The 12,765-nt window shown below is 43.5% G+C and overlaps 1 protein-coding gene across 5 annotated transcripts in view; it reads right to left on the reverse strand.

The window, feature by feature from the left end:
- Positions 1-12,765, reverse strand: part of LYPD6B (LY6/PLAUR domain containing 6B) — a 94,567-nt gene that overhangs the window by 4,043 nt on the left and 77,759 nt on the right. For 4 of the 5 annotated variants that reach the window (XM_048487105.1, XM_048487101.1, XM_048487104.1 and 1 more), the window contains exons 2-5: positions 11,101-11,194; positions 7,189-7,339; positions 5,799-5,897; positions 3,758-3,888 (exon numbers count right to left, since the gene is read on the reverse strand). In XM_048487105.1, coding sequence (XP_048343062.1) covers positions 3,758-3,888; positions 5,799-5,897; positions 7,189-7,339 — 381 coding nt within the window. In that variant the 5' untranslated portion in view covers positions 11,101-11,194. The remainder of the gene's footprint in view (positions 1-3,757; positions 3,889-5,798; positions 5,898-7,188; positions 7,340-11,100; positions 11,195-12,765) is intronic. The other variant, XM_048487106.1, reaches the window with a different exon arrangement.

The following is a 12,765-nucleotide window of genomic DNA, read 5'->3' on the forward strand; positions in this document are numbered from 1 at the left end:
GTGCCATTCAAAGCTGAGCTACATGCTTCTGCACACATTGACTTAGAAAGATGTAACTCTGCTTTGGAAGGCACTGCTAATTAATTAATATAACCCAGCAATCAACTCACTGTCACAACAGCTCCTGGGGCGGCAACTTCAATGCTGACATTTGTAGCAGGAAAAAATGTTTATTTATATCAGAACTTTAAAAATGGAAAATTTGGAACTGTTGTATGCAGAGACGTAGCAAGGGGGGAAAGCGCCCAGTGCACCAATGCGTCCTCCACCCCGCCCTGGAATACCCCTGCCATGCCCCCACAGGGGACCATGCCCAGTGCATCACGTGCCCCCCGTCCCCTTGGAGCTACGCCTCTGGTTGTATGATAGTATATGATTGTAATTTGCATCCAGACAGATTTGCCGGAACAAACCTGTGCACTTTCCCAGGATGCACATACATACTTAGATTCACATTCCATAACATTTAGAATCCTACAGAGAGCAGGAAAAAATCTTCAGGTCTGTGAACATGACAGCACTAATGCAAACCATTTAAAATGTTCAAACTGAACAAATGTTGCAGATGTTGTCCCCCTCCCCAGAGCTATACACCATGGTTAAATTGTGGCTACTATTAATAAAAGTCTTGGCCATCCAGGTCAAAGTCCACTGGATTACAGTCCTCATTATTTCATCTCCAAAGCACCAAAGTTACAGTTGTGGGGCTAAAAGTAGGAATGAGCATCCTGGCTTCAATGTACTACTACACCACACTGATTCTCAGTATAGCAGGTGTTTACAGAAAACTGGCAACCTCTCTCAGTGAATCAGCTATTTATAAACACACACTTTTTTTCACTACAAGATATATGTAATATACATTCACCAAAATATATTAACCCACATACAGCTGTTCTCTTAGCAGGCTTATCACAAGCATCAGATCTATGACTGCTTGTGATAAGCCTGTCAACTGTCAGCAAAAGCAGTAGGAATAGAAGCAAGGGCAGAAAAGATAAGGAAACATTGTTCTTTGTAAGCGTGTGGTGTATATTGTGGGGGGATTTTAAATAAATCAAAAATTCTGCACAATTTGTATGGATTATGCTAATTGAGCAATTTGCATGTACTTGTTCATTCTGCATAATGTATTCCATTTCTGCTGGACAATAAAAGGTAAATAGACATTGTTGAACTCCCCCTTCCCTCCTGGAACCACTAGAAATCTTATTAAGACCAGGAGAGAAACTCAAAATGCCTATGGGTTTATAGCAGGTTAGCACAATATTTGGGCAATGAAGAAAACTGACTGGAAGAAAGATTCCTTTGAAATGTGATGTTGGAGGAGAGTGTTACAGATACCCATTGAGTACAAAAAAAAAAACCCCAACCCCAAATAATTGGGTTCTAGATCAAAATAATCCTGAACTGCTCCTAGAAGTTAAAATTACTAAATGGAGACTGTTGTACTTTGGACACATAATGACAAGACGAGAGTTACTGGAAGAGACAATAATGCTAGGAAATGTTGAAGGCAACAGAAAAAGAAGAAGACCCAACATGGAGACTGATTCATCATATAAAAAGCCATGGGCTTCAGTTTGCGAAACCTGAAGGTTGTTAATAAGAAGATGTTTTGGAGGACACTGATTCACACGGTTGCCATGAGTTGGAAGCAACTTGATGGTACTAAACACACACACACAGCACAACATTGGCTACAGCTGTTGTGATTTTGTGAGCATTTTAGACAGGGAAGGATCAGGCAAGTAGTTAATTTTAAATGTTCCTGCTAGATGGCAGATATAACATCTTCTGTTAGAAAAGTTCAACTTCCTAGCCTGTGGAAAGCATTGTGAAAGGAGGAGGGTTAACAGTACACTCCTAAACCCATGGATTTCAATGCATGTAGAATGATGCGATTCTGTTTCATTTACCTGGATAGCCCAGGTTAGCCTGATCTCATCAGATCTTGGTTGCTAAGAAGGGTTGGTCCTTGCTAGGACTTGGATGAGAGACCATTAAGAAATACCAGGGCTGCTATGCAGAGGTAGGCTACACAGAGGCAGGGGGCAAACCTATGAATGTGTCAAGCCTTGAAAACCCTACAGGGACTCCATAAGTCAGCTGTAAGTTTATGTTTTTGTAAGAAGTCCTGTTTAGGATTGCTCTGCCAGTTAATAAGCTTATCTTAGTTTTTGTCCAGTAGTTCAACTCTTGGAGGTTGTTTAAAAAAAAGCCAGTCTCCTGCCCTTTAAAATTTGGAACAGCCCAATTCAGTACTACTTGTGAATGGTTACAATCCAAAGAGGTATAAAAGTGAAAGTAATTTCTTTCTGGAGTCCCTACTATTTATTTTGTATTGATTAGTAGGGCATTTTTAAAAACTTTGTTAAAGTTGAAAGAGGCAATGGTGTACAAAGGAGAAGGGAAATCGGTCCTGCAGGGGGCAGCAAGAGGACAGAGAGGTCAGCACCTTCTCTCCTGCAAAGTGTCATTCTTTTCCTTAGTCTCTATGTCTCAGCTACTGATATAATTTAAGGCACTACGTTTGTCTCTAAAAAAGAGGTTATACTGTCTTTAAGTATAACCTCTTTTTTTAGAGTCATTCTGGAGCATCTTCCTTTCAAGTAAATATGGTAATCTAACACAAGAACATTTTTAAGAACCCAAAAAAAAGCTGGAATTCTCTGGGTTTTTAACGGCACATCCAAACACTTGTAGGCAATGAAGGAATGTCTACATCGTTGCTTGTACATGCTGCAACTGAGACTGCAAAAAAAAAATGAAATCCATGATGTCTATGCATAAAGCAAAAAATATCAAATAGAAGCTTTGCTCAGTCACTGAGTTCTCTTTGGCCTGACATCACATTTCACTGATTATCCAGCTTATATCAAATGTGTTCAGAAAATTCCAGTGGAAGACTGTTTTACAATACAATCTGTTGCATTAACTTCTGAAGACCTAGAGTGGAGTAACTCTACATAGGAACATGACATTAGTGTCTTGATGGCAGGCATACAGACCTATATCCTTCCCGCTCTTCTTCCTTCCTCCATGCTAAGGTGGCTTCCAGCTTAAGTAGTTCTCTTAGGACAGTGGAGTTGAATGCATACGTACAACTACTTCTAATAAGCTATTAAAACAGGCACAAAAATCTCAGCCAGGTCACCGCTATTCAGACAGTTCAGCGCTGCCATTTTAAAGGTACTGTGTAGTCATACCCACGAGGTCCCAGGGAAGAGACGACACGCGGAGATTTCATCTGGTGGAGAGAGCCAGCGAGCAGGAAGTCGCCGAGGATCTCCATGTGATCACTGGCAACTTCTGTCGTGCGCGGCTGCAGCCCCTCACACCTTTTTTATTAGGGTTTCCAGCAGGCGTGTAAAGGGAGAATGTCGGGCAGTAGCGGGGAGAAACCGGGAGGTCGGGAAATCAGGAGACTATCATGTGATGCATGATCTCATCGGGCTGCTACGTGCGGGAGGAAGCATCCGTGTCTGGGTCTAATCTTCACCTGAGGGCAGGAGCCCTTTTGTCCTTTTGTATGGGACACCTGGTGACCGCGAGTCAGGCAGTTCATGACCCGTGACTCATGGGGGAGCGGGGGTTGGGGGAGCGTGTGCGCCCGGAAGGCCGTAGCCGGCACCGGCATGCCTGGCGCTCCTTCTACGGTTCTGCCGGGTTCGCGGGCTCACCCCTACAGTACTGCCTCTGCTTTCTCTGGGAGAAAGGCCAAAATGCCTTCCCATACAGCAAAAGTTCTGCTCACCATATGACCAGTTTCCCTGTGATGGTGACAACCAACAAAACGGCATTCTTCTCTCGTAGCGCATTTTTTGGTGACAGAGGTGCTCCTTCCATGGCTGATGAAATGATGGACAGTCAAACAATACTGTGTGTCTAAGGAAGAAATGATACTAAAATCAAAATCATGATTGCTTCAGCCAGATATCATGTTTGTGCTCTAAAAGTGCAGGTTCAACTAGAATAATTAAAAAAACCACATTCATCTAATAAGCACAAGAGCTCTCAAAGTCACCTTGAAAAATAAACATGAAGAAACAAACAGACATGATACTATATGTCATCTTTTTGTCTGTGTGCTAGACTTTTTTTGCCACCAAATCACAGCAGACTTATGGTAATCCTGAACATTTCTCAAGACAGGAGACATTCAGGAGTGGTTTGCCATTGTCTGCCTTAGTTTCACAACCCTGGTCTCCCTTGGTTGTCTCCCACCCAAATACTAACCAGGGCTGAGCCTGCTTAGCAACTGAGATCTGATGAGACGAGGCTATCCAGGGCTATCCAGGACAGGGCCAGGATTGTGATGTCCAGTCAAAAACGTTATTGTGCATATTCACAACCAACCTCAAGTCTGTAGATACCACAGAAGGCCAAAGATTTAGGCAGCAGTATGACTTTTTCTGCTTCCATTTTCTTCTATCCCCTGTTACCACCTGTACTGACATCAAAATTAAATTCCAACTCATGCCTTGAGCACCTGATTTGCAGTTATACATAAATAATGCATTCTCCTCTCCTGCCCCACAGTCATTCACAAATGCAGATTTTCAGCTTGGATGGACACATAAAGCTGCCGTAAATTGAGGTCAGATCTTTGAACTAGCAAGGACGGTACTCAGATTGGCAGTGGCCCTCCAGCATCTCAGGTAGAGAGCTTTCACATCATCTACTATCCAATACTTTTAACTGGAGATGTAGAAAAGCAAACCAGGGATCAGCTGCACATGAAGCAGATGTCTAGCGACCAAGCCAGTGTCCCTCAAGGACATCTGGGATTATCTTTCCCATTTGATGTGCAGTTTCACGGAGGAAAATTGAGGCGCACTTTCCCTTGTCCTGTTTTTCCCTAGCTGTGAAAAGTCAAAATATTAACATACTCCTTATTATCCCATTCAGTACAGTTTTTCCCAATATGGTAGCAAATGATATCTTGTCTCAGTGCTTTTAGACTGTGCCCTGCTCACATAGAACAAACACACAGAAGAGTCTCCATCTCAGTGCAGTAAGCAAAGCATATCTCTGAATGGGGAACACAAGAATCCACAATGAATTTTAACATCTTCCTGTCATCTACTCATCATCATTAAATTTTATTTGTTTATTTAACAAATTGTAACTCACTTTTTCTGGAAGGAAGGAAGGAAGGGAAGGAAGGGAAGGAAGGAAGGGAAGGAAGGGAAGGGAAGGGAAGGGAAGGGAAGGGAAGGGAAGGAAGGAAGGAAGGAAGGAAGGAAGGAAGGAAGGAAGGAAGGAAGGAAGGAAGGAAGGAAGGAAGGAAGGAAGGAAGGAAGGAAGGAAGGAAGGAAGGAAGGAAGGAAGGCAGGCAGGCAGGCAGGCAGGCAGGCAGGCAGGCAGGCAGGCAGGCAGGCAGGCAGGCAGGCAGGCAGGCAGGCAGGCAGGCAGGCAGGCAGGCAGGCTATGTCCTTCAAATGTGGTACCAGTGACATAGGTTTGAAGCCATTGATATACAGTTTCTTCACCACTGCTCTAACATACTAAGGATGTTGGAGTCAGTTCTGTAGTCTTAATCAGATGAACATGCAAGAGAAGTCAATTACATACAATACTGCAGTATGTTTTAAAAGTCCATTAAGGCTGCTTCTTGACCATTCATCTTGTATACAGTGTGTTTCCACAGACAATGCCAAGAAAACAGCTGCACACCCTGAAGTTATAAGTACATTGGAATGTCAATCTTATTTTGGAGTCTACAATATGTTGGAGTTAGTAGGAAAGGCCAAGCCAGATGCTTTACAATATCTGCCTATTCCCCATACACTTACTCTGAGGACACCATTTGTCTTCAGCCCATCTGTTGCAGTTGTAATTGTCCACAACACTATCACAAGTAAAACACTTGAAGCTGCTTGGGAACGGAGTAGCTTTACAATTCAAAAGAAAAAAAAAAGGGGGGGGGGAAATGGTCAAGAAAAAAGTTAAATTTCTCAAATGCCTGATAATTATGACATCAAGTGACTCCCTCCTCCCCCTTCCTTAGATCCTATGATATAGAACAGGGGTAGGGAACCTTTAACACTCAAAGAGCCATTTGGACCCGTTTTCCACGGGAAAAGAAAACACTTGGAGCCGCAAATAATTTTTGACATTTAAAATAAAGATAACACTATATATATAGGGTATTTTTTTACCTTTTACTCCGCTCATTCTGAGAAACGCATGGATGCGCCCGCCCTGCTGCCGGCAGGGCGGGCAAGGATGAAGCCGGCGGCTCAGCTGCACCAGCCGCCGGGAAAGCGCCCACCCCGCTCCAACGGGGCGGGCGAGGAAAGAAGCCACGTCGCCATGCCCAGCTCTCGAGCCGTGGGCAGTTGAGATGCTGGCTGCCCTGCACTGCCTGCAGAGTGGCCGGGACAAGGATGGGGCCGGTGGCTCGGCTTGTGGAGCCACAGTGCAAAGGCAGAAGAGCCGCATGCAGCTCTCAAGCCGCAGGTTCCCTACCCCTGATATAGAAGAAACAGTGGCTATAAACTTCATTAGGAGCTATGTAATTTTATTTGATCAGTAACAAATGGGAAATTGGCCTGAATGTTTTGACCTCAGAAAGCAGGCTGCCTATCAGATACTTGTCCAACGCATTGTGGGATATTTATCCACACACCTTTTTTTGCAGAACAGCAAGGTGTTGTGGGAAGCTTTCCTCTCGTTAACCAGTACACAACTGTCAGAATGCCAGCACTAATCCACACCTGTGCAGCTAAGCCTTGGGTGCAAAGCACGTTTGCCCCTTACATCTCAGGGCTCCACACCTAAACAGCAGGGGGACAACTGAGAAAATTACAGTGCTCCATTACAGGTGCAAAGTGTCCACTTAATATGTGCACAACAAAAGTGTTTGAAAACACAAATGAAGCGCAATTAGATGATGTGATGACTTAATCAGATGAACATGCAAGGGCACATTAGACCATTAATCAACTGTTCCACCTAATAATTAACCACCCTTGAAGACAGTCAAATTAATGTTTTGCTGTTCAGTGTATTACTGTTCCTAAAAAAGAAGACTTAAAATAGAAAAGTGCTGCATGACTGTATGGGAAATTTTGATAGTATGGCCTCGGGGTATTTATAGAGTAATATGGATTTATGCAAGAGTAGGAGAAGCAGCAATAGGAATGATACTTGTTTTACTGACACAGCTAATAGGCTACTTACGATCTACTGGCAGTCTCACGTTATAGAAGTTGATGTTCTTGGCCAAGATCCAGGGGGCTGAAGTTATGAAGATGTGAACCAAAGCTATAGCCAACATGTGACAGAATAAGGCCATGCTGCTCCTGCACATCAAAGCGTAACACTCTTTCATCTGAAAAGGATAAAAGAAGTATAGAGAACTGGGAACGGATTGTGTGTGGCATAAACTTCACAGTGCATCTGTCCTGGATCAGCCTACTGACACCCCCTCCATCTCCTCCTCTGAGGAGGTGTCAGCATTACTTATTCCTCCTACTGATGGTGCTCATGATCATGGTATGCAAAGTAACGAGACGTTGGCTCAACAAAGCTAAACAGCTACTGCCTTCTACTGGCCTAATCCTTATGTACCACATGGCAGGCTTACTGCCATGGGTCAGCAAAGGCCAGAGAGGACCAAGAAGGAATTCACACACCAAATTTGAGAGTTCCTGGGCAAAATCAAACCACTGGGTTGGGGTGGGATGGGGGGAGGGGAGTGGAGTGGAGTGGACCGCAACACAAATATTGCCTTTCTCAACCTCAGATTACATCTATGTTTAACAAATATCAATTCAACCGTCCACAGATCAACACCTTTTAGGTCCACTGGATTTATTTACTCATTTACAAAATTTATATCCTATCTCTCTGCCTCATAAGAGCCACCAAGGCAGCTACGTATAAGGATGTAACTCTGCTTTGGATTGCACTCCATGTCGGCAATTCTTGTAAAGTTATCATTCTAGTGGTGTCCTCAAGTGTACAAAAGCATCTCTTCGAGTTAATCTGCATTGACTGTAATATTCTGGCTTCCTGCTCAGAATCATGAAAGTAAATTGAATCACTGCCTCACACACAGGCAATTAAAGAAATGAATAAAAACTATCTTCCACTGCACTGACTGTGCATACAAAGGGAAGGTTAATTTGATCTGGCATATGTATCCATGGCAGAGTGCAGATTTATACAATTTGTATATCAGATCCCAAGTGCTCTTTAAATAAAGATGAATAGTATGAGACTGTATAAGCATGTTTAACTGGCAGATTAGTTTAACGCTGGCTGCTTATTGATGAGCAACTGACTTGTACAACTAATCCAACCACGGACCATATAGTCACAGTATTACCTACACTGGTTTATGCAGTGATGTTGAGTTACATTACAGAATTCATTGTCAGAACTACATCCTCTCTTCTCATGTGGGCTAAGTCCTTCAGCCAGCGTGGTGTAGTGGTTAAGAGCAGGTGCACTCTAATCTGGAGAATCGGGTTTGATTCCCCACTCTGCCACTTGAGCTGTGGAGGCTTATCTGGTGAACTAGATTAGCTTGTGCACTCCAATATATGCCAGCTGGGTGACCTTGGGCTAGTCACAGTTCTTTGGAGCGCTCTCAGCCCCACCCACCTCACAGGGTGTTTGTTGTGAGGGGGGAAGGGAAAGGAATTTGTAAGCCTCTTTGAGTCTCCTTACAGGAGAGAAAGGGGGGATATAAATCCAACTCTTCTTCTTCTATCACTCTTCTATCAACATATAGGACACGATGATAGATCCTTTGTTTACCCCCCTGATGTTTTCTGTCTACTCCCCACAGAGCTATATATATTTATGTTGGACATGTGACACTTTCATCTACAAAAACAGATAAGTACTTGGAACTTAACTGTTTGGAGCATCCTGAAAATTGTGAGATTCATATCTTGATGTTCCCTAGATTTCTAGTGCAGATGTTTGGCAAATTTCTCTAGACAGCCGGGAAGACATTTCAAATGACCCATTGCTGAGAAGTTATATGTTCACTATGATCTGTTCCCACTTGGCTATGTGCATAACATTTAATGGCAAATTCAGACTTAACTACTTTAGTTTTAATGATAGTCATAATCTCAAATGTTGAACATACTGTTGAGATTTTTGGGCAATCTTTCAACTATGTCCAAAATTATATTTTGGAGTAATGAGGTAAGCATATGCATGTAGTACAAGATGTTTTCGTGGTAAACCCACTTCTTCATCAAGAAGTGAATGCTATAGGGCAGCCAGCTATTTACAAAAAAGGCTACTTGCTACTTCAAATATTTTAGGAACTTCAAGAAACTTCAGGGACAAACACATAAGATGGTGGCTTACATCCACCAGAATATTTCCACATATAAAAAAAGGTAGTTTCCCCTTCAGTCGTATCCAACCCTGGGGTACCACTGCAAGCAGTGATTTTATAGGCAAGCCACTTTTGGGGGGTAGTTTGCCATTGCTTTCCCTGGCTATTCTTTACTCCCTAGCTAAGAGCTAGGTAGTCATTTACCAACCAAGAAATGAATGGATGGCTGAGTTGACCATGAGCCAGCTGCCAGGATATCTGACCCACAGAGGGCTCAAACTCCTGACCGTGTGAGTGGAAGTGCAAGCACTTAACCACTATGCCACGTGTGACGGGGACCCTTATATCCCGGGCTAGGGAGAGATATTATCCCACCGCTAGCCACCACTTGTAACGGGGTCGCTTAATATTCCAGGCGAAGGAGAGATATTATCCTGCCTTTAGCCACCCAAAATATCCCAGGCTAGTGTTCAGGGATCTTCTTTTTACTCTGCTGCCACCATAAAAGAGAAGGAACTAGGAATCCCAAAACTGCTGCTGGCTGCCAAATATATAAAGGATCCCACCTCACATTCGCTCTTGGTCTGAGGGGAATGTCCTTCAGAGTCCCATGTACAAAAATGGAGGGAACTCAAAATTGGCTGGGATTCTGGTCTCACAGGCAGGCACTCTTCAACCTCTCACACACAAACACAGGCTGGCAAAAGGGTAACTTGAACACAACGAATTACATTTATTTTAAAAACAAAAGAAAGGCTTCTTAAACTGGCTCAGAGAGGTACTAATGCTTGATGGTTTCAGAGAAGTTATTGTCATTTAAAAGTTACAGAGCTTCAGATATTACTTAGGTTTCTCAGACTTAACACACACTCAGACACATTCAGGTGTCTCTCAGAAACGACTTGGCTTTAATATACTTTACTTTTCCTCACAGACACACCCTTGACCTTATTTCTTCCCACTGTCTCACAGACACACAGTCCTGGCCCTATGAGTTTCAGGCATTACACAGCCTCCCTCACTCACTCACACACACCAAACCCTCTCTACCTAGAGGTTTGGGGGTATGACTGGTATGGTACAGGAGCTGGATAGACTCCTAGGTCTGGTCAGTGTCTACTGACAAGCCTCTGGCCGGCGCTTCGCTCTGCACCAAAAAGCCAGTTCCTTCCTTCCTCTCACAAGCTTCCTTCGCTTGAGGAGAGTCACTAGAATCCTGCCAGCTATCTGAGCTGGACCAGAATTCCTTTTCACCAGAGACAGAGCTGAGAGACTTCACTCCACAGACTCTGCTCTCAACTGAACACAAGCTGTTCTCTTCAGAACCACTAACAAAGAACTGTCTGACAGGCTCTCTCTGTCTTTCTGTTATCTAGCAGCGCTTTAGCGCCCCCTTACATTGGCCAGGGGCAACAGTGCCTTCCATCGACCAATCACCTTGCTTTTATTTAAATTAGGGCCTGCTGCCTACTTTTACTGTCACCCCGGCCTCTTTAAGCAGGCCTGCTTCACACCAGCCCTTCAGGGTGGGGCATGTCCGTTACACCACGTGGCTCCTACATATAAAAGGACACTCACAAAGTGGGGCTTTCTCACCTCCTACCCACCCTCCTGCTCCTTCCGTCCCATGGAAATGTTCCTGTTGGTACAGGTATATGGCATTAACAAGTAGGAGACCCTGAGAATCTACAAAGTTAAGACTTCTGGTGAATCCCATGTCTTTTGCATTCAACAAAGTTACGGCTTGAATCATCTAATGTAGCGGCCCGAATGAAAACTGCTCTACTTACCTACTTTGCATCTCTTATCTCAGCCAACATGACCACCACCAATGGAATGAATCCCTCTACCCGCCTTGGAGATACTGGAAATCCACATGCAGATCTTCAAGCACACATGGGAGAAATAAACATTGTTTATAAACAAAAAATTTAAAACCCTCTCTTTATCTCAATGACACAAAGCAACAATCACCAGTGAGAAGCATGACAGTTTTTGCCAAGAGTCACTGGCCAAGACAAGGTGTGGGATTTTTAAGGGACAATGAAAGTCAGGTATTTCATTATTGTTACCACTGTTTGGATCAGAGAGTGGGCATAATCTAAAGAGATCCCCCTGCCCTGGCTCTGGTGAAAACTAGGAAATACCAATAAGTACTTTGCTAACTAGAATCATAGAGTTAGAAGAGACCCCAAGGGCCATCAAGTCCAGCCTCTCTTTAAAAACCTCCAAAGAAGGAATGCACCATTCAGATAATTCCAATATAGATCTCATAGTTCAAGAAATCAGTACTAACTAATAAGGTGTGTGCACAAACTCACACACACATTCTACTGAAGTTAGGTGCAAGAACACCACTAACATTACTCAAGGCTGCTCCAACACAAAGTTAACCCCCAGATATTGAACTGATTGTGTAGGACTACTTCAGAGTAACCACTAGATGGCATGAGAGTGGATAAAGCAGGCCCCAAATTACTTTTTAAAATTACGTTTACTCTTTTTTTGCTTAAGATGCATGCAAAAAAAAACCTTCAGTATTTTATACTGTGGCTATATAGAGATGCTCAGCGGTGAGCACGCATGTATGAACACTCAGTAGCAAACATGAGCACAGAAACGTTTCCACGTATATCTTAAGCATAACCTAATTCATTCCTCTGGAACAGGGGTAGGGAACCTGCGGATCTCCAGATGTTCAGGAACTACAATTCCCATCAGCCTCTGTCAGCATGGCCAATTGGCCATGATGGTAGGGGCTGATGGGAATTGTAGTTCCTGAACATCTGGAGAGCCGCAGGTTCCCTACCCCTGCTCTGGAACAATGGGAGCTGCAAACAAATCTCAGTGGAAGAGAATGGGAACAGTGGAAGAAGAAGAGGGAATCTGCTCAGCTGTGCAATGAACCTGTCCACACTGTTGCTCTGTGTCACATACATCCTCTACCCCTTTATGGTTCAGCCTCTAAATGATTACAAAGGACAGGATTTCGTCTTGATTATATAGTCTGCTTGCGGTTTGCACAGTGAGAAGTGGGGGTGGGGGAGGGGGATATTAAAACATACAAAGGAAGTTGCCTGAATCAGACCATTTGCCCTTCAAAATTAGTACAGTCTACTCTGGCTGGCAGTAGCTCTCCAGGGTCTCAGGTAGAGATCCTTCAGATCACCCAGTACCTGATCCTGGAGCTACCAAGAATTGAACCTGGAACTTTCTGCATGCCAAGTGTATGCTCTACCCCTAAGCCACAAACATTCCTCATAGAGGTTGGTTTGCCCACAGTCCTGGTGAAAAATGTCCTGTCTCTTTAATATTTATTTATTTACAGAATTTGTATTTTGGCTTTCTGCCCTTACAAGGGCCATCAAAGGTGGCTAACCATGTAAAAAATACATGATAAAATAGCAGTTAAAACCCCATTTGAATCAATAGATGTTTAATGTGTGGAAAGGAGC

Source organism: Sphaerodactylus townsendi, linkage group LG02 (genome assembly GCF_021028975.2).
Source record: "Sphaerodactylus townsendi isolate TG3544 linkage group LG02, MPM_Stown_v2.3, whole genome shotgun sequence".
Lineage (NCBI taxonomy): Eukaryota > Metazoa > Chordata > Lepidosauria > Squamata > Sphaerodactylidae > Sphaerodactylus > Sphaerodactylus townsendi.